Genomic DNA, 20,515 nt, shown 5'->3' with positions numbered 1-20,515 from the left:
GCTGGGGGTTGTCCTGAAAGGCAATCAGTGTGGCGAACTACTAATGTTAACAGGGACATAAACCAGTGCACATCTAATAAAGGTGGACATTGAAATCTTTTCAACAGCGACTAAGTCATTTGCTACTTAGTGCTTTTAACTTCAAAGCTGTTTTAGAATTCTGCCAATCTCTTCTTAAAGTAGAAGCAAAGGGGCATTTGGGGGTTCAGAAAATAATTTTTGCGATGTTCAAGAAACTTCTGCCTCAGTGTTGGTTAATGTAAACAATTATGTACAGTTCAGATTTACAGCTTTTTCTCCCCATGGCTAAAAGCTGGGAGTCTTTTTTTATTAAACAAAACAAAACAAAACAGTTTGGGCCTAAAGTATTGCATGCACCAAGTACTAACATTTGGCACATTTCAAGAAAAAGTGAAGCACTTCTCTGTTGCTTTTGATTTAACTAGATCTTTAATAAATTTGTCCACTTAGAAGTTATTAATTTGGAATTAAAGTGGAAATAATCTGAGAATTGTGTTGTCCTTTATTAGGATCAGTTCCTTCTTTCATTTGTGACTCTTGGGAAGGGGGGAGGGAGATGGATAATAAAAATACCTCTGCATGTGCAACAGAATGCCTTCCTTTGACAACAGAAATAGCAACAGACTCAGAGAATTCAAGTCCTTTTTGAATATTCTTTTTATGCGGTAGCTGACACAAAGGCTTTAAAATGTAATCTTGTACATTATTTGCAAAATCCTGTTGGAATGCCTGTTGCAAGGGAATTTACGTTTTGTGTACATGTAAATATGCTGTTACATATATCTGACTCTTGTTGGACTACTTGATTTTTTTTTGCTGTTTTTGAAAAAGCAGTGGAAGTTAAGTTCTGTTTGCAAATAACTAAAAATGTTAGTTTTCTGATGTTGATATCATAGCTTACATCAAATTGTCCCTGAAGAACAGCTGGAAAAATGCCTTGCTAGTACAGCAGCTTTAGTTGTCACTCTTGTTAGTCATTCTACTTTAAATCCCTCTGTCTGTTTCAATCTCTGCTTTATGTAACCATTCTATCTGTATTTAGCTTGACCTTATGTGTGAGGTGTTCACATTAAGATTGCAACCTTTTCTCTGTTTTTTGATATGATTATGTTCAAGGTATTATATGTTTTTTTCCATTGACACAGCCAACTTCTGTATAAAAAGGTACTTCTTTAAAATTCAATAAAGAGGCTCAAAATTGGTCCTTTAAAATGCTGTTCATAAATGCTTATGAATAGCCTGGTTTTAATTATATCCTTTTCACATCGATTGCAAGAATTAATAACAGAACTCTGTACAAAATTGTTTATATTTCCTGGCCTTTATTGCATTTAGTATTACATTGATTCTTACTGGGAATAGGATCATAAAGTTCCATCAAACTGCATTTAAGCTAATTTGTCGATATTCTTAGAGGCAACAGAGATATTTCATTGCTCAAAGTGAAATCTGAATGTCAGTGAACCCATTGTTAGACGCAGTACTTCGATACGGATATTTGGGGAGAATTAAACAAGTAATTTGAAAAGTCATCCTGAATTAAGATTTCTGTGGATGTATTTGCAAAGCTGAAGTGTTGTATTTGGGATGAGTTTGTAGTTATTTTTCCTTGGTTAATTTGAGCATTAGCGTGAAAGTGAGAGCTCTTTTTTTACAATTTGTTCAGTGTATTTCTATCAGTGGAGAGGATAATTGGCTAATATTTTGGCCAGTGGTTTGCTATCTTCCTCTAGCTAGCTGCTGTTCCATAGTTTATTGTTCTTTTCTCTGTAATGGCCTCGTTCCAGCTGTTTGATGCTCCCAACTGGGATTCGCAGGAGAGCCCTTAAAAGCCCAAAGACTATATTGCTTGTTTTCATCTTTCATGCCTTTGGAGTCCACTCACAATGACCTTTATTGTTTTTCGGGGGAAATGTAGAAACAAGGTGCCAGAGAATAAGTGGGAGGTCTTGGGAGGAGCCGTGTGTTGAAATGAAGTGTGTCTGGTTGATGTTTTTGGGTGACTACTTCTCGCTCTGCTACTGTGACTTCAAGTTTCCATCTGCAATCATGGCAACAGGTGTTGAGTTTAGAATGCTGTTTTCTGACGTGATGTGATTGGATTCACTTAAAGCATTGCACCATTAAAACAATTGAATTTAACAGATGCAGGAGCAATACTTGGGTGGAGGTCAAGGCTAAAATCCATATTTTAAATTAAAACAAATTAAAATTAATTGTAAGTTAATTGACATGATGCATACAGTTACCGTGATTTCTCCCGATTTCTTTAACAATTTGCACCCTACGTCATATAAACTTCAGAATTTGGTGACCACTTCTAGAGTCGTTCTGAGTGTCATACTCAAAGTTTGACAGGACTTATAGCCTGGGGAGCTCTGACTGAACCTCACCATCATAAACCATGCGTGCCATGAATTACAGATAGATTCACATGTCATGTTAAGTCAAAGCCAACAAACCCTGTTGGGAGACGATCATTTTGGTTATCCAGAAGCAACAGTTACTTGCCTTGATTATAGGAACTTTTTAGCATCTGGTTTTCCATTATGATTTCACAAGGAAAGAGAATGGTAAGAAACAGGGTTCTGTTTGGACTGATACTGATGGTGTGATTATGTATCTTTCTCACAAATAATTGTGCCCTTTTCCTCCCCTCTAGGTGTGATGTCTGCTGTATTAACTTCCGCACACACCGGGGTTTGTTGCGGCATAATGCAGTTATTCATAAACAACTTCCAAAGGACTCAACTGGAAAGCCTTACATTCAGAACAATCCTTCAATTCCTGCCGGCTTCCATGATTTGGGCTTCACGGACTTTTCTTGTAGGAAATTTCCTCGCATTTCTCAGGTATTTGTCCATTTCACCTGGCTGTTTGGGTGATATCCATACTTCCTTAATTGGGAACTAAATATTTGGAGCCTGGGTCTCTTAGAATCCATTTCAGTGGCACAAAAACTGACTGCTGTTGCCCTTTGGGTTTTGTGGATACTTTGATGCTCATGTGTTTTCTTGTGATGTCTCCTAGGTTTGGTGTGAAACAAACCTGAGGAGATGCACCAGTGATTATCATCGCTATATCTGTGAGATATGCAACAAGGCATTCCCCATGTTCTCGGCACTCAAGCTGCACAAAGACACCCATGCAACCGATCAAGGAAGAGAAGTGCACAACCTGCACTCGGAGGACACAGACCTAAAAGCTTACATGGCATCCTTGGGGCTACAGCATACCAAAGACATTGAATCTGTCAAGCAGGAGGAGCTCGTGCCAGATGATGAGGTCCAAGAAATGCAGCTACGAACACTGAAATATAACCTACCTCAGGGACCTGGAAGTGATAACCAGTTGAACCTATCCCCTCTGGAGGCTGCTTCTGTAGGAGGCCCCTTTTCAGTCCTTCCCCCTACAAAAGAAAATATGAAGCTACTCTCACTACAGCCTTTCCAGAAAGGCTTCATAATCCAGCCTGACAATAGCACTGTTGTTAAACCCATTTCTGGTGAATTAGCTGATATCCAGCAGATCCTAAAGATGGCCTCCTCAGCGACTCCACAGATCAGCCTCCCACCGCTGCCTAAGGCATCTCATTTCTCATCCATATTCAAACATATGCCTCCACTGAAGCCAAAGCCATTGGTAGCCCCTAGGACCGTTGTAGCAAGTTCAACGCCACCTCCGTTGGTCAACACTCAGCAAGCCTCACCAGGATGTATCAGTCCAAGCCTTCCTCCAGTACCACCCAGAATGGTCAAAACCTCAGACCAAGAATCAACTTCAGATTCTTCCATCGCACACAATAAATCCAGAACAAACTCCAGTCCTTCTCCTAAGCCGGAATCTTTGGGTCAGCATGAAATGAAAACTCAGCTGGAACAAGACACCATCATAGAAGCCCTTTTGCCTTTGACAATGGAGACAAAAATAAAACAGGAGGTGACCGAGCGAGACTTCAAGGCCATCATGACTGGATCCGCAAACAAGAAAACCCCAGCTATGAGGAAAGTTTTGTATCCGTGCCGTTTTTGTGAGCAGGTGTTCCCGTTCTCCGGAGTCTTAAGAGCTCATATCCGTTCTCACTTAGGTATCTCCCCTTATCAGTGTAACATCTGCGACTACATCGCAGCCGACAAGGCAGCACTCATCCGGCATTTGAGGACGCACAGTGGGGAGAGGCCGTACATCTGCAAGATCTGCCACTACCCTTTCACAGTGAAAGCCAACTGCGAGAGGCACCTGCGCAAGAAACACCTCAAAACAACCAGGAAGGACATCGAGAAGAATATTGAGTATGTGGCCAGCAATGCAGCCGAGATGGTCGATGCTTTCTGCTCCCCAGACACCGTGTGCAAATTCTGCGGGGAGGACCTTAAACATTACCGTGCCCTCCGTGTCCACATGAGGACCCACAGCAGCTGCCAGAAGAAGAAGCCATTTGAATGTAAGGAGTGCGGCACTGCCTTCTCAGCCAAGCGGAACTGCATTCATCATATCCTCAAGCAGCATTTGCACATCCAGGAACGGGAGATTGAGAGCTATGTGCTGGCCGTGGACTGCACTCCCCCGGAAAGCCAGCCTGACCCTGTGTTACTGGAAGAAAGCACTTATCTGGATTGCAAATCTGTGTCGCCTTTCCTGGAATCGCAGAATGGCTTTTTAAGGGGAGCTCCCTCTCATGCATCGATCAAACTTGAAACGGCAAATAACTTCTCAATGGATTTTGACGAGCCTTTAGATTTCTCACAAAAGAACAAAACTCTGAATTCTGTACTGGTCAAGCAAGAGAACCCGTTTGGGTCCTCTCTCTATGACAGCTCCATGGAGCCCATTGATCTGTCAATTCCCAAGGCTCCAAAAAGGGACAGGGATGAAGGTAGCGTGAGTGAGGATAAGAAGCAAGAGCTCCATGATGGCCATGACGAGAAACTCCAAGGCTGTCTGCCGTCTCCTCCAGCTAATGGCAACCTGGAAAACTCAGCTCTCAGACATTCCCAACCACTGAAGGGGCCACTTCATTTGACTGTCCCCATAATTTCTCCAGGCGTCTTGGGCAACTCGGTTTTGCTGCGGCCTTTGAGGCCCAAACCGCCGCTTCTCTTGCCAAAACCTCTCGCAACTAAAGAGCTGCCACCCCTCGCTTCCATTGCCCAGATTATTTCGTCTGTGGCTTCTGCCCCAGCTTTGCTCAAAGCAGAAGTGGCAGACGCTGTCCCCAAGGTGGCTGTTGGCAGCTCCACCACCTCTGAAAAGTTAGGAAGCCCCAGCCCTAAAGCAACTCTCCCAGCCACCGTCCAGACAGATACCAACACACCCAGTGACTTAACGAAGAGCACCAGCAGTCCGACGGGGTCCCAGAAATCCTCGACGTCTGGATCGGTGAAGAAAAGAGGCAGAAAGAAAGGCACAAAAAACAAGCCCAAAGCAAGCAGCGGTCTGGACTTGGAATCCAGTGGGGAGTTTGCCAGCATAGAGAAAATGCTGGCAACCACAGACACCAATAAATTTAGCACATTTCTACAATCGACGACGACGGCAGACTTTAAAGAAGCGGCTGATAAAAATGGAGCTAGCGAGGAAGAGAGAGAGGTTGTTGAAGACAAACTCCTGCATGGAAAGCGAAATGCCTACTCCAACTGCATTCAGAAAATCAAGTGCCCCCACTGCCCTAGAGTTTTCCCCTGGGCAAGTTCTTTGCAGAGGCACTTGCTCACTCATACAGGTAAGAAATCTCTTAAAAAATGGCTGGGGGGAGGAGGAGGAGTTAGGGAGGGGCAGGATACACTCACAGGAATCTTAATTGAGTGACCGGGAGGGATCTAGAGAGAACAGCATCATTCATTCATCACATCCAAAAGGAATTGCCAGGAAAATCTGCCAGCTTTAGTGTATTGATAAGTTTGCCTTCTACTGCGCCATTCTGGGGACATCCTGGTTTTTCTTTTTTTTTAATTGGGAAGTGTATGACTGTGCACTGTATTTGTGCACCAGTAATTTAATTTGGTAAATTTATGCAGCCGTCCATCCCTTATACATGACTCTGAGTGGCTAACAGTTAAAAGAAATAGAAAGAAAAATGAAGCACAGCCTGGTGATGAAAAAATGTACATAACTTCAAACATTATAGAGCAGCAGCAGAATTAATTGAACTACACACCATCAACCAGACAACACGCTCCCGCTCCCCACTATTTGCATGGATTAGCAGCAGTTGACCTCATGCTGGAGGGTTGACCCTTGTACTTGTACGATCAAATCCTGATTTACAGCCCAGTTTTCTATTTTGAGCATGCGACAGCCAAGCAGGGTAGAGTGTATTGTGGGTGGGAGAACCCAAGACTCAGGGCTACAATGCCAAACTCTACTGTGGCAACTTAATCTCTTAACCTCCAACTACTGCTCTGAGTATAAGGATTTTTTCCCCCCCTGATAAAAGGCAAAACTGGAAGGTCTCGCAGTGTTGCAGAAGTAGTTTTGCTGTGCCCTAAGTTAGGATCTTTTTAAAATGATAGATAGGTGAGGATTTCTGACTTAATTCTCCTACCCTGTCAACTAGAGTAGCTATAAGGTTTTGACTCTCATCCACTCCGTATCTTGGGTTTCATCACGGGTTAGAGATAATGGGAAGTATATGCCCAATAGGAGGATCCAAGTTGGGAAAAGCCAGGAGAGGAAAGGTTGGGTTAAATAGATTGGGAGGAAAGAAAGAGCAGAAGGGAAGAGTACATTGTCTGCTTTCCTGCTGTCAGATTTGTTTCCCTTATCAGTTTTTCCATTTGCGAGGCTCAAACATTGCTTCCTCCTACATTTTAATACAGTGGAAACAAGAAAAAATATTGAACAGCATTTGGAATAACAATAACAGCCAGAGTGCTGCTTCTTTCTGCTTCTCCTGTCTTCATCGCCTTCATTAGAAGTTGCTTTTCATGGCTCAGGAATTCTGGGAGTTGAAGTCCACAAGTCATAAAGGGCCATCTTTCCCCACCCCTGTTCTAAAGAAACTGCTGGCAAAATTGGCATTAATTTTTAATATCTATGATGTTTGCAGAAAATTACTAAAAAGATCTTTCTTCCCCGTGTAGAATATCTAAAATTTGCTCACTCTCAATGACTAGCAAGCTCTGGTTTTGATGTATCCAATTCTTGAATTGAAAGCCACAGAAAAAATGCCTTTCTATTGGCTCTCCTTAAGCGTAGAAGAAAGGGGGAAAGAGACACACGTCTACTTACTTTTGTGTCTTTCTTTATATGGATCTCTCTTTTTATAAATTGCATCAGAACTTTTTGTTTATTTAAACTTAGCTTCCAAATTCTAAGATACGGATCTTTCTTCATTACTTTTGGCTTTGGTAAAAGAAAAAAAAATCACTATTGTGGTTAAGAATGTGTGAAAAATACGCTAACTAGCTTCCCCCCCCCCCCAAAAAAAATCTGTTTGCACATAAATAATGTCCTTAAAATTCCTACGATTCATATATTGCTGGCAAATGCTGTTTGTTAGCTGTATGAATTATGTTATGCCTTTTCCTACCTATCCCTCCTCCGTACTTCTTATCTTGCCATCTTAAATATATTCCCTCATCTTATTAATCCTGAATTCTGTTTTCTGTTTTGATATTTTAGAGCATTCAGTGTTAGATGCAACAGGAGCACTTGCGGATTGACTAGGCTGCTGAAGTTTGCAAATAAAAAAAGGGCAACAGATTGGCATTGAAGACGGTGATTAATTATTAAAATGCATTGCTCATACGTAGTATTTCTCCCACCATTTTCAAGGACAGCTATGTGGTGCAGCCAAAGCAGTTGGCCTGCTTAAGCACCCAGTATAGGTGCTTGCTTTGTCTCAAATGAGGGAATCACAGGATTAGTCTCTTCGCCAATCTTGTTTCCTTTTATGGTGCTGTCATCGGGAAAGGATAGAATCTACAGGAAGGAATTGAACCTATTTGCAAGACAGGCAAGAGTTTAGTGTTGGGTAACAGCAACAGAAGAATAGTCCTAAAATAATTGTCACCAGTAGCGGCACAAAAGGCAAAATTCCAAAATTGAAATCAAGCCAAGACAATTAACAGTCTTTGACTCAAAGTAGCTGCTTACTCCTGAATGAGATGAACCATGTTAACCAAATGTCTTAGCCTTTTCATTGAAAAATGTGGCTTCACTATTTCTGGTGTTTGGCTTTGCTTAAAGGCTGAATAAAAAAAGGTTCAGTTTAATAGCAGCCATTGTCTTTGGGTTGCCTGCTCAGATGATAACTTCTGCTAATTTAGTCTTTACTATTGAACTCAGAGTAGACCCAGGTCATCTTTAAAAACTTTAGTACAGTCTCCCCGAATAATCTCTTTGTTGATTTAACTCATTGTTTGGACTTATTGCCTAGAACTTGTTGAGTGGCTTTGTCACTTAAAAAAAAAATCCCATCGTTCATACTTCCACATGCATTGAAAGGGCTAATTATTAGTAGACTTTCTCAGACACCCTCTGGGATGCAGTGTAGCGAAGGAAGGGAAATAAGAACAGTTTATTGTTCATGAGTGAAGCTATTTTTCATAACTATCTTTTTGTTGTAACCTGGTGAGCATATAGACTGTGATGAGACATACATTTGATAATTATGGACAGTATTGCTAATAAAAGGTGTAGAATGCATAACAGTAGGCGTTGAGCATTTGGAAAGAATCTGAATCGAATTGATTCTGTCAATATGTTCTGTAAATTAGATGTTACTATAATATGCTGAATCTATTAATACCATTCAAATTAGGAGAACTTGGGTATAGCAATGCTTAGCAAACTTATTCCCTGGTGAGAATTCATTCAGCTGGGTCAACGCTGAAATAGCAGGTTTAAGAATAGTGTGAATCCCTCGTTTGGGCTTTGCAAATAATCCCTCCTGGAGCTCCATGTAAATGTTTGCTTTGTCTGATTTTTCCTCTTTTTCAAAAGTCCCACCCCTCAAAAAATATTAATAACAACCATCAGGTATAAAATTCAATGTTCATGCCAAAGGACCAGAACATTCAGAAGAACGTTTGTCTGATGAAGGGAAGAGGCTGTCCATACTACATATCAACCAAATCTTGATAATATGTACAATTTATGAATGAATTGGTACTGCCATATATTTACGTCATTCCTGTGGTAACTTCAGTATTAACCGCTACTCACTGAAGCTAGGATTTCATACAATTACGACAAAATACAGTGCATTGACTTTCCCTCCATCAATTTAATTACACTGTTTCTTTTTATTTGTGTCTATTTTTTTTCTTATAATGTTGGTGTAATGATGAATAAATCAGAGCAAGCTCTCCATGTCTACCACACAGCCATTGACTCCACTGTGGTTATGATCATCTATTTCTCAGTGTTGATTCATTTGCTTGTGCAGCAGAATGGGGCAGGGAGGAGGAAGATGACAAATTCAAACTTGGAAAACATTCCTAAAATCTCACACTGCAATGAGATGATTCCCACAGTAGCTCTTGCTCCAGTATCAAGATTTTGTGGGTGGTTTTTTTTCTTCTTCTTCAAGGAAAAAGCTGTTCAGTGGAAAATAAAAAGAGTTTGGTCCTGGTTCACAATCTTAGCACTTTCGAATTGTGCAAAACCAGTTCCTTTAATTGCCAAGGGAAGATTATGAGAATTTTTAAGCCCATCGTGTTTAGATGGGGCCTTTTGGGCTCGGTGTGTCAAAAATTCAGAAAACGCGTAACGACTTTACTGACGTGTCAACCCCCCCCCCCAACTAAACAAACAATTCTTTATCTCTCCCCCCCCCCCAATCTAGGCCACAACGAACAGCAGCAGTTAGTGGTAGCTCTGAGGCTGGGCCTGAAGTCAAGGACCAGGCCTCATCTTCAGCCCTAGCACCAGTAATGCCGCTCCAAAATCACCATGTTCTCCAAGGTGTGATTACGCCCGTGGCCTAACACTCCCCAGGATCTGCCGCTTATTTTCAAGTGCTGTTCAGGCCTGTGCAGTCCCCCCAAAAGCTGTTCTGGGTCGCACAAGGCCTTCATTTTTGAAGCAGCTCTGGGGAAAGTTCTTCCACAGCCTCTGCAGCCTCAGAAAATGTGCAAAACACACTCCATTCTTGTGCAATTTTTGGAGGCTTAAAGGCCATGTAAGAGCATGGCCTTCTCACACGACTTCTAAAGGCGTTCCAGGGGTCGCACAAAAGTACATCTCATTCTTACGTGGCCTCTACAACCTTGCGAAAATTACACAACAATGGGGCATACTTTTGAGAATAATTGTTGTCGGGTGTAGGTGAATGCTGGCGTAGGTTTGTCATAATTGGCCTAATGCGTTATTATTTAATACAGATCATACTGAGACTTTTATTTGGACCTGTTGCACAATTTGGTAACATGATTTTTTTTAACAGATTAAATAACATGGTATTTATTTTCTGAAATTATCTCTTCCTAGAGGTTTATGTGTGTACCTGAAAAAAATGTCCATTAATGAAGTGTGAAAATTCCTATTACCTGAGTTGTGCTTAGGAAGACTCTTGAGAGATTGTACTGCTTGAAAACACCTGAAAAAGTATTTTGACCCCCTCTGATTCATTCCTGCTCTCTGTTTGGTGATATTCCACTGTTCTCTTTTTTCCTGTTCTCATGTTCTTTTGGGGTTTCAAGATTATTAGAGGCAACCTTTATGCATTGGTTGAATGGCATGACTAGTTGTATTTTTTTTTTTTACTTACGAAGCCCAGCTGGCATTGCAAATTGTATTTTGATGACTTGACTAGGAGAGAATTTTGTTCTGCCCTGTAATGTTTTTATAGCTGTGTGTGAATTGATTGAAGCTGCATGCAACTATGCAGAATTGTGGCCTTCCTTAGGCAGCTAGCTTTTAAGCCTTTGACTTGCTATAGAAGTGGCCACAGTTAGTAACAATTCTGAGAGTTAACTTTCCTAAAGCACCTTGTTTCTCCATACCATATGCCCTATCTATCCTTTCTCTATCACATTCCTTAGCTCTTTGGAATTTTATTTATAAAATGAATTAATCATGTGTTTCCATCACCTTGTCTCTAATTTTATCATAAGTGTTCTTTTTCTTGAGCTCAGAATTCATTCCTGCAGGTAGATTGAATAAGGAGATTTACCCTTTGATATCCTGGAGTGTTCTAATTAGACACATCGCACCATGGAAATTATATTGGGGACTTGAATAAATGTGTGAAATGAGAGAATTTTCCCTTTAAGTAACTGATGGAAGCTTTTGGATGAGTTTAAATGCCAAAGGAAGGTTGCAAGCCAATTCTGCAGTTGCCTCTTATTTTATCGAGCCCATGACTTTGTAGATCAGTTCTAAATTGGGCCACAGAAGCAATGATCACTTGCTTCCAATCATATATTTCCTTCTGGATTTGTGTGGTGTCATATGAACAATTGATTACAGAGTATTCACTGATAGCAAACTAGTTATTTGTTATTAAGTCCATATGATTTTTCAGGCAATTATATTGGAGAACTCTCAGAATTTGGGGGTGTCAGGGTCAGTCTATCTTTCTTAGGTTATTTTATGTATGGCTATAGCTGGAATCCTGAGCATGCTACTTGGGAAGTAAATTGCTTCAAATTTAATAGGGCCTTCTTTTAAAATTAATCTTATTTAGGACTGAGTTGAGTCAAAGTTGTTCAAACTAAGCTGAAGGGATAAGAAAACACAAGGAGCTCCTCTTGATACATTAGAAAAAAAAGATAAATGTGTTTTTTTTCCCTGCTTCATTCAGGTCAGAAGCCCTTCCCTTGTCAAAAATGTGATGCCTTCTTTTCTACCAAATCTAACTGTGAACGCCACCTCTTACGCAAACATGGAGTTGCCAACTACTGCCTGAGAAGAAACGGGCTTATCCCCCAGTCTAAAGAAAGTGATGCTGGAGCTCATGATAGCACAGGTAGCTTTTTTAGGTTGTTCCAGAATTTAAAGATAAGTTGTGTTCCTTTTTGCTTTGGGCCTTTAGAGGAATCAGTGAGACTTTAGAAGACTTTTTAGGGCCTGAGGAATTGAATTAGATGTTAATACCTTGACCGACTTAAGTCTGTTGTGGGGGGGTTTCCCCCCTATTCAGGTGAGGTGGGAGCATTGAAAGTCTCACAGACAGGCAAGAGAGTTCTATGTCAAATCTTGCTGTTTCTAATCTTACCCTGACGTTCAACTTTCTTGCCTGCCCAGTGTTGAGATTTCAATGGCTCATCTGTTCAGCATAGGAAAATCACAAGTTTTGGATTCTGTGATTTGGATTCTGTGATGCATAGGTTGGGTTGCTGCAATGTTTGATTTGGCCCTGAGAGGAATTTGTATTACGCAAAGAACAAGGAGATAGGGACCAAGATAGTTGTCATTGGTTTAGATTACCTATCTGATTAGATAGGTTCCCAAAGCAGACGTGCCTGATAGTAGTTTACAAATTTTAAATTGTGATGAGATTTGTTACAGCATATATGTACCACAATCAGGAATCACTTAGTGTTTTCTAAATGTCTTGTGTCCCACTCACCCTATTTTTATAGAAATTTTATTAGAATTACAATTCACAATGATGCAAACTAAAAGAAGAAGAAAAAATAGAAGGCGTGGAAAAGAAAAAAAGAAAATTAGAAAAGAAAGAAAAAATAAGAAATATGGTATAAAAAAAGAAAAGAAGTACATAAACAAGTGACTTCCCTCTTCATAAAAATAAGTATCAACAATTTTACTAATTTATCACCTTCTCCTAAAATATTACAGATGATCTCTTGTTCTATCTCATATTGATAAACAGATCCTTAAAACCTTGTCATTTCAATCCGGATCAGCAAATAACCATTAAGCGTTAGATGAAATAATAATTTATCTATTTTAACCTTGATCAAATAAACCAATTTTATATTATTTCCTTTTCCTTCTAACAAACTTTATCATCAAATAATGGCCTAGAACTTGATTTCTTTTCATTTTTTCTTTCTCACAAAATTTTTAACAAGCATCTTTTGTAAATCCAGTATAAGAAAATTAACCATGTCACTCTCTTGGTTTGTTATTTGTATAATTCTCTTAATGATTAAAACATCAACCATTTCTTTTCTATGTCTGATATAACATCTTTTTCCATGTCATTCTTGTAGCTAGTCATTTTTAAATGCAGTTTCAGTCTCAATCACATCAGAACAATATTCGTTCTCTTCCATGGCAGCTTGAATACATAGTCTACCTTATGAGGCAGATGTTCTTAAAACTAACTTCTGAGTGCATTGTTCAAAAATTCCCTTCAGTATGTCCAATGTTAAAATGTTTTGCTTCATTCTGTATTAGTAAGTTGAGTTTTAATGTTCTTCTCCTTTATTTGTAATCCTTAATTGCTTCTCATTTTCTACGATGTCCAATTTTTAAAGTTAAATCTTCTTGTTTTAAGAATTCAAGACAAAAACATTTCCAAAAGAAGAATTCCTTATAATTTATTATAAAATCTCATTTCAAAATTACGTTCACCCTTTGTAAAGATGGGGGTTTCTAAAATCAAAAAATTAATTACCCCTGTGGTGTTTATCCAGATTTTTTAAAAAAGTCCTTACACTTGTATTTAAAAGTTATTTCACTAAGGATTCAAGGAACCTCTCCCAGTGCTGTAAAATCCTTTGATCCAAAAGTTCTGAATATCTGAAAAGCAGTTAAAAAGCAATTTCAAAAGTGATCAGAAAGGGAAAGATGTAAACCCAGCATCCTTTTAAAGATACCACCTCTGGTCTGGGCAAGATGGCCTATTCCCTTGTCAGTCAGAGCTCCAAACCTGCTGGAGATACCTGTCTTGCATTCTCCTCATGAGGAGAAACAGTGTCAAGTGTTTTGGGGCAATCCCCAAGTTCTCTCCTGGTTTGTAAAGAGTTTGCTTTTTGTTCCACTGCATCTTCAGAGCCATTTTCAGTTTGCTGTTTTTCTTCCCTGGCATTTCAGATCTCCGTGATGCTAAGTAAAAAAAAGGTTTAGCTGAAGATAATACATGACGAGAAATCCTATGTTTGTAATTATTAAGGGGATCTTTTGGCTTTTGTAACATTTTATATGGAAGTTGGAAATTTTTTTATCAGGATTAAAGCTACTATTGATTGTTGGGAACTATGGTTTAGTGCAGTGGTGTCTAACCTTTTTCAGCTCCTGTGCTGAAAATTGCGCGCGCATGCGTGCCAGCACCCAGAGGGCAATGTATGCTGGGGGCCCCCACGCGCCAACGCATGCGTGCACAACCCCCCGGTGTGCCATGCATCTGCTCATGCATGTGGATCTCCCGCGCACTCCTGTGCATGCGCGCCAGATACCCAAGAATCAGCTGGTGGGTGGGGGCCCCCATGCGCATGCACAGTGGGGCTCTTCCAGGTGACCTCTTGCGTGCCAGCAGAAGTGGCTCTGCGTGCCACATGTTCACCATCATGGGTTTAGTATCATTAGCCAGTTATTTTTATTTGATTTGGTTTGTTGAGCAGTAGAATGAAATTAGAAAGCTGACTGGAAATCCGGGTAGTTTTTGAAGAAAGGGCTATGAAAATAATAAATAGGAATAAATTGACAGAAAAACTGATCATTTCGTAACTTAGTAATAGAAAATGTAAATTTACTGCTTCGTTCTTTTTCATTCTTTTGTATCATTTGAAGTGTGGTTTATGCTTCATCTATGCTGTACAGGTAGCCCTCAACTTAACAACATTTCATTTAGTGACTGTTCAAGGTAACAATAGCACTGAAAAAAAGTGACTTGTGACACTTTTTCACATGACATGCATCCCCGTGGTCATGTGATCAAAATTCAGATGCTTGGCAACTGACTCATATTTATGATGATTGCAGTGTCCCACGGTCGTGTGATCAGCTTTTGCGACCTTCAGACAAGCAAAGTCAGTGTGTGGGGAAGCCAGATTCACTTAGCAACCAGGTTACGAACTTAAAAACTGCAGGGATTCGCTTGACATCGGTGGCAAGAAAGATCGTAAAACGGGACAAAGTTCACTTAACAACTGACTCATTTGTGGTCGTAAGTCAAGGACTACTTGTATCTGGAATTCGGTGGATATACATGTAGATAGATGATGAAGACAGGAGGAGAGTCCCCATTACTCCCTAAGACAGGAGTCCCCATTATTAAAACAAAAGAAACAACCTCCTGAATATGATGTTTGCAGGTACCTTCTCTTAGCTACCACCCATGTTCCTGTTCTCAGTGTCTCAGGTTGGAGAACCTAGGCATCTGTGTACAGTTCTAATGGATAAACATAGATGTTTAATTTTGAGGGCTTTTTCTCTCCACAAGGCAATGCAAAGCTAGAGGGAATGGGCTGTGCTCCTGCCATAGTTAGGAGGCAACATCTGCCTATCAAGGGATACATTTAAGCACATCACTGAAAATTATTTAAGATGAGTTTAATCAGCATTGATATGGTTTCATTTGTATGAAAGCAGATCTTACCAAAGTGTTCCACCTAGTGGAAGCTATTTGAGATTGGAACATTAAAAAAGCACAACAGGATAAAAAAAAAATACTGTTGTGTGAAATTAGAAATGAGTGTAGACGAAGGAGATGCATGCTTCAACGTTTTAGGCTTACTACTCGTTTGAGTTGGGTATAAATTACAGTAAGGTGCCATGTTCAGATAGATGCAAATTCAGACAGACCGTGTTTTGCCAGTGTTGTGAGGCCACGGACAGCTCACAAATTAAAACTCATACCAGAACTAAACTCCTAAGTCTCTTTAGATAAAATCTATTCCCACTTCCTCCACCAAACATTCTTTTATCGCCATCCTCAATTAGGGAGGATCAAATGGTTTTGGATGCTGCTATTGTTAGATAATTGGGAATTAGGTATACAATTTACTGCAAATCATCCTGAGATCTAATAGTAGATCCTGGATTAATTTCTGCCTACAGTTGGTATGCTGTGTTTCTTAGTTTACAGATAAAGCTATGAGCCAACAAAAGGGAATCCGTAAAGCATGATGTAAATAACTTGAGAAATATATGAATTAAAGACCTTGTTCTCACCCCTTCCCAGCACAGCAGCTCAGAGTTTGCTTCTTTCTTCTCAGCTATTGACTTAGCTATTATCTGATCGTTTCTGAAAAAGATTGTTTGCATTATTTGAACATCTTAAACAGTTCAGTCAGGAGCATGTGGCATTAGATCTTCACATTCTTGAGTCAGATTTAATAAGCTAGTGACCTTTGAGGTCCTGCTTGTTGCTGTTTTCTCCCTGTTTGGTGAGAGAATGAAAAGGAGTCCTTTAGGAACCAAGTGCCACAGCTTATAATTTAAGCCTTTGAAAGCTGGTATGTATGCCTTATATAACAGGCGGTTATGCAAATCATAAAAAACGTGCAGGCCTTTCAGCTAAGGCCTGTATGTGCTTCAGAATCTCCACTCCTGTTCAAAACTTGGCCTTTACAATTTGTAATAACGAATTGCTGTTTCCACCCCACCCAAGAACAGTTACCTGTACGAAGAACAGGGTTTTAAACTTGGTTTCCCAGTCCGACAGAATTTCTATAATGCCATCTATTCTTTGTACTAATAGCAGTATTTCATGTGACTCTCTCTGCTCACTGAAGGGAGGACAACACAATGGGCATGTATTTATAAAGTTTCTGTGAAAGAAAGATCAGGGTGTGGTTTTGCTCAAGTCATCAGTAAAAAAAAAGAGGAAAAAAAAAGATACACGGGTTAAACCGCACATGATTATGAAAGCGAGGAGTATTAGGGAGTCTAGCTGCAGATTTATGAGGTTTGCAGTCTATGGCAACCTGCAAAATGCTTAGAACATACAAAAGATAATTGGATTAAGAAGGTACCTTAAGGTCTGGTGACTGTATATATAAACTCTCAACTTCCCCTTAAGTTTGGTGCATAATGTTTAATCGTGCTATACTATTGCGGAATACGTTACATCTCCCAGGGAATGGTTTACCAAAGTTGTCATTTCCCACACACAAATTTGGTACAATATGTATGTTTTGGTTCTACTAATCCAAGCAATCATGGAATTTTCCCCATGAAATGATAAGTAAAATATGGCATGGTTGAGTTGCTGCATTTCTGTTTGGTCTTACATTACTTAGTTGTCTGGGGCCAAGAATGAATTTCTTCTATTTGTCTTTTTAACAAAAAACTCCAAATCTGTAAACTAGAATCAGTAGTGCAAAGCAAGAGAATGCCTCTGAACCCCCTTAAATAATAACCTTTGGTGCCAAAATTTCATATCTGAGTAGCCAAACTTTCTTCTAATTTATTACTCTTCTAAGTTATTGCTCTTAATGATACATAGTTGTACATTACTGAAAATCACTCAGATCTGTTAGTAGACTTTGGTCTATTTTCTGTCTACCAGTCTGGCCGAAACTCTGTAAAATCAAAACATCTGTAATCTCAAAACATTCTTAATGAGGGAGAAATTAAGGAAACTGGGAAAATGTTATTCAAAAATTGAGAAATAATAGAATCCATATTTGAAATGATATATTAAAATCATACTTTAGTAGTGGGGAAATGGGAGTATAAGGGCTTTAACTTCTTAGTAACCAAATCTAGTTTTTAAAATCTCATTTATTAAATAAGGCTGTTTGAGTTTTTTGCGGCATTGGTCTGTGAGATATATACAAAGCTTTCGTTTTAAGGGAGAAAAAATAGGTGTCAAGCCCTCTTTCTATTTAAAAGAACTGAGAGATTCAGTTAATCAATACTGGCTGATTTATAAATTGAAAAGGTTTTGGGGGGACTTAACTGCCCTTTATTTTGCAAGATGGATTCTTGGCTATTGACACTATTTATTAGAGTGTAATCTTTTCATCAGTGCAGTGCAGTGCCATATAGAGAGCCAGTTTGAAACCAGGATGCTGGTCTAGTCCTGCCTTAGATGTGAAAGCTTAGGAAGAGGAAGAGCTGCCTTGGGTTATTTATAAGGTCATAAAAATGGGGTAAAACTCAATAAATAAATACATACATATGTACATATTTTCACTCCAAAAAAATAGTGTGAAAAGTTATTTTTCAGTCTGAAGAAGAAAGCTATATTGTATTGATCCTGCTGAACTGCCAAAGAGCACAATTATGGAGTTTCTTCTGCAGATAGTCCTTAAGGGCGATGACATTTAGGGATGCTGGGAAATTGATTTTGAATAAACCATCAAATGCTAGCTTCAAGATAGAGTTGCAGCACCCTCATGCCTACCCCATTCCCATTGCAAAGACAAAGCGTGTGTATGTGCCTGCCCACAGGTTACTTGCATAAAGGTTTCAAACATAGATGCTTTCCTCCATCAATCAACTACAGTTTTATTGCTGATACTTTGTTAAGAACACATTAATTTTCAGGTCTGATATTCTGTTATAGAGTTTTATTTGTAGCCAATGATATTGTTTTGTTTCTGTAGCCTAGTTCCTCGCCCTCCTTTTGTTTTGAAATTTGAAGTGCCTGCATTTTATTTTTCATATGTTTAAAACTTTGTGTATAGCCTCTTGATTTCTGGCCTGTCTTTTGTCTGGTCTTTCAGAGTTGTCCTGTTGTCATTCACAAATACAGACTCGATGAATCAGCACAAAAAGGATCTAAAACATTTATTTTATCAGCATTCCGATATCCCTTTAATTTCCAAGCCGCTATTGAGCTTTGAAAAAAAAATCAAGGGTTTAGACTTTTTATCTAGAGATTGTTGGTTCTTGTAACATATAGAAGGCATTCTAAAAACATAATGGCTATCAACACCAAATCTAATCAGGATTACATAGTTTATTATGCTGCAACATCAGCTAAAGTTTAGCTGGGGATGGGGGAAGGGGAAAATTGGTGAAGAAGAAAAATCCACAGCCTGCTTGAACTTTATTAGAAACAACCAGAAAGTTACAAATCAGTGTGCTCATTTTGTGCATTAAAGTAGGTTTTCTTTTGTTCCATTCATCATTCCTCTAGTCTTTATATTCAGTCAGGTGAAGTGTTGATAGATAGAAAGAATAGATAGAATTCTTTATTGGCCAAGTGTGGTTGGACACACAAGGAATTTGTCTTGGTGCAAATACTTTCCGTATACATAAAAGAAAAGATAAGAATCATAAGGTACAACACTTAATGATAGTGATAGGGTACAATAAGCAATCAAATCATATTAGGAAATAGTCAATATAAATCATAAGGATTACAAGCGACAAATTTACAGTCATACAGTCACAAGTGGGAGGGGATGGGTGATAAGGAGTGATGAGAAGATTAACAGTAATAGTAGTGCAGACTTTGTAATAGTTGAGAAATAGTGTTGAGGGAATTATTTGTTTAGCAGAGTGATGGCTTTCGGGGGAAAACTGCCCTTGTGTCTAGTTGTTCTGGTGTGCAGTGCTCTATAGCGTTGTTTGAGGGAAGGAGTTGAAACAGTTTGTGTCCAGGATGTGAGGGGTCTGTAAATATTTTCACAACCCTCTTTTTGACTCGTGCAATATACAGGTCCTCGATGGAAGGCAGGTTAGTAGTAATTGTTTTTTCTGCAGTCCTAATTATCCTCTGAAGTCTGTGTTTGTCCTGTTGGGTTGCAGAACCAAACCAGACAGTTATAGAGGTGCAGATGACAGACTCAATCATTCCTCTGTAGAACTGTATCAGCAGCTCCTTGGGCAGTTTGAGCTTTCTGAGTTGGCTCAGAAGTGTGCTGAAGACAAAAAGGGAATGGTTAATTGGCTGGGTTTTTATCTCTTTTCCTTCACAAAGTCACGGGGACACAAATAGCACTCCCCTCCTTCAGTTTTTCCCAAGAACCCTGTGAAGTAGGTTGGGTTGAGAGAGAGTGACTAGCCCCAGATCACCCAGTGTGCTTGCAAGGCTGAAGGTGGAGTTGAGCCTGCCTTTTCTCAATCAGAAGGTTGCAAAAAGGTATCACATGACCCCCCCCCAGGAGACGGCAACCGTCCTAAATATGAGTCAGTTGCAAAGCGTCTGAACTTTTGATCACGTGACCACGGGGATGCTGCAATGGTCATAAGAATGAAAAACAGTCGTAAGTCTCACTTTTTTTCCAGTGCTGTTGTAACTTTATATGGTCATTAAACGAACTGTTGTAAGTCAAGGCCTAACTGTACCAAACTGGCTCTCCAGTCTGACTAAGCTTCTTTGTCCCTCCTTCCTCCCGTCCCCCCCAAAAAGTGAAATATTTAAAAGGATGTTTTTGTTTAGACAAACTAAATATATAATCCCTGGGATTTTGGAAGAGATATAATGATGTTGCTATGCGTCTCCTTTTGGGAATACCAGAAGGAATATAGGATTAGCTTGTAAGGAGCACCAATTCTAAAAATAGTTTTCCTGATGTAATTCAGAGGGCAGAGGAATGCTAAAAGGGTGCCTGCATCATGGTTTCCATGGGCTGAAATTTGATTCAGAAGCCTCTAGTGAAAGTCACTGATTAATTCAAGATTAATTCAGTCAAATGTTGATGAATGCCCCCATAAATAGTCCAGCTGTTCAATCAGATCT

General features: G+C 39.6%; 1 protein-coding gene across 17 annotated transcripts in view; it reads left to right on the top strand.

Moving 5' to 3' along the window:
- RREB1 (ras responsive element binding protein 1) overlaps positions 1 to 20,515 on the top strand; it is a 171,848-nt gene that overhangs the window by 141,160 nt on the left and 10,173 nt on the right. For 14 of the 17 annotated variants that reach the window (XM_087961257.1, XM_087961259.1, XM_087961263.1 and 11 more), the window contains 3 exons: positions 2,684 to 2,873; positions 3,052 to 5,743; positions 11,771 to 11,935. In XM_087961257.1, the coding sequence (XP_087817383.1) occupies positions 2,684 to 2,873; positions 3,052 to 5,743; positions 11,771 to 11,935 (3,047 nt within the window). The remainder of the gene's footprint in view (positions 1 to 2,683; positions 2,874 to 3,051; positions 5,744 to 11,770; positions 11,936 to 20,515) is intronic. The other 3 variants (XM_087961270.1, XM_087961271.1, XM_087961269.1) reach the window with 1 other exon arrangement.

Source organism: Notechis scutatus, chromosome 3, assembly GCF_049901735.1.
Source record: "Notechis scutatus isolate UNSWTSFEM ecotype Mainland chromosome 3, rNotScu1.2, whole genome shotgun sequence".
NCBI classification, from domain to species: domain Eukaryota; kingdom Metazoa; phylum Chordata; class Lepidosauria; order Squamata; family Elapidae; genus Notechis; species Notechis scutatus.
Note: the sequence above shows the minus strand (reverse complement) of the source record. Positions and strands in the feature narration are given on the sequence as shown.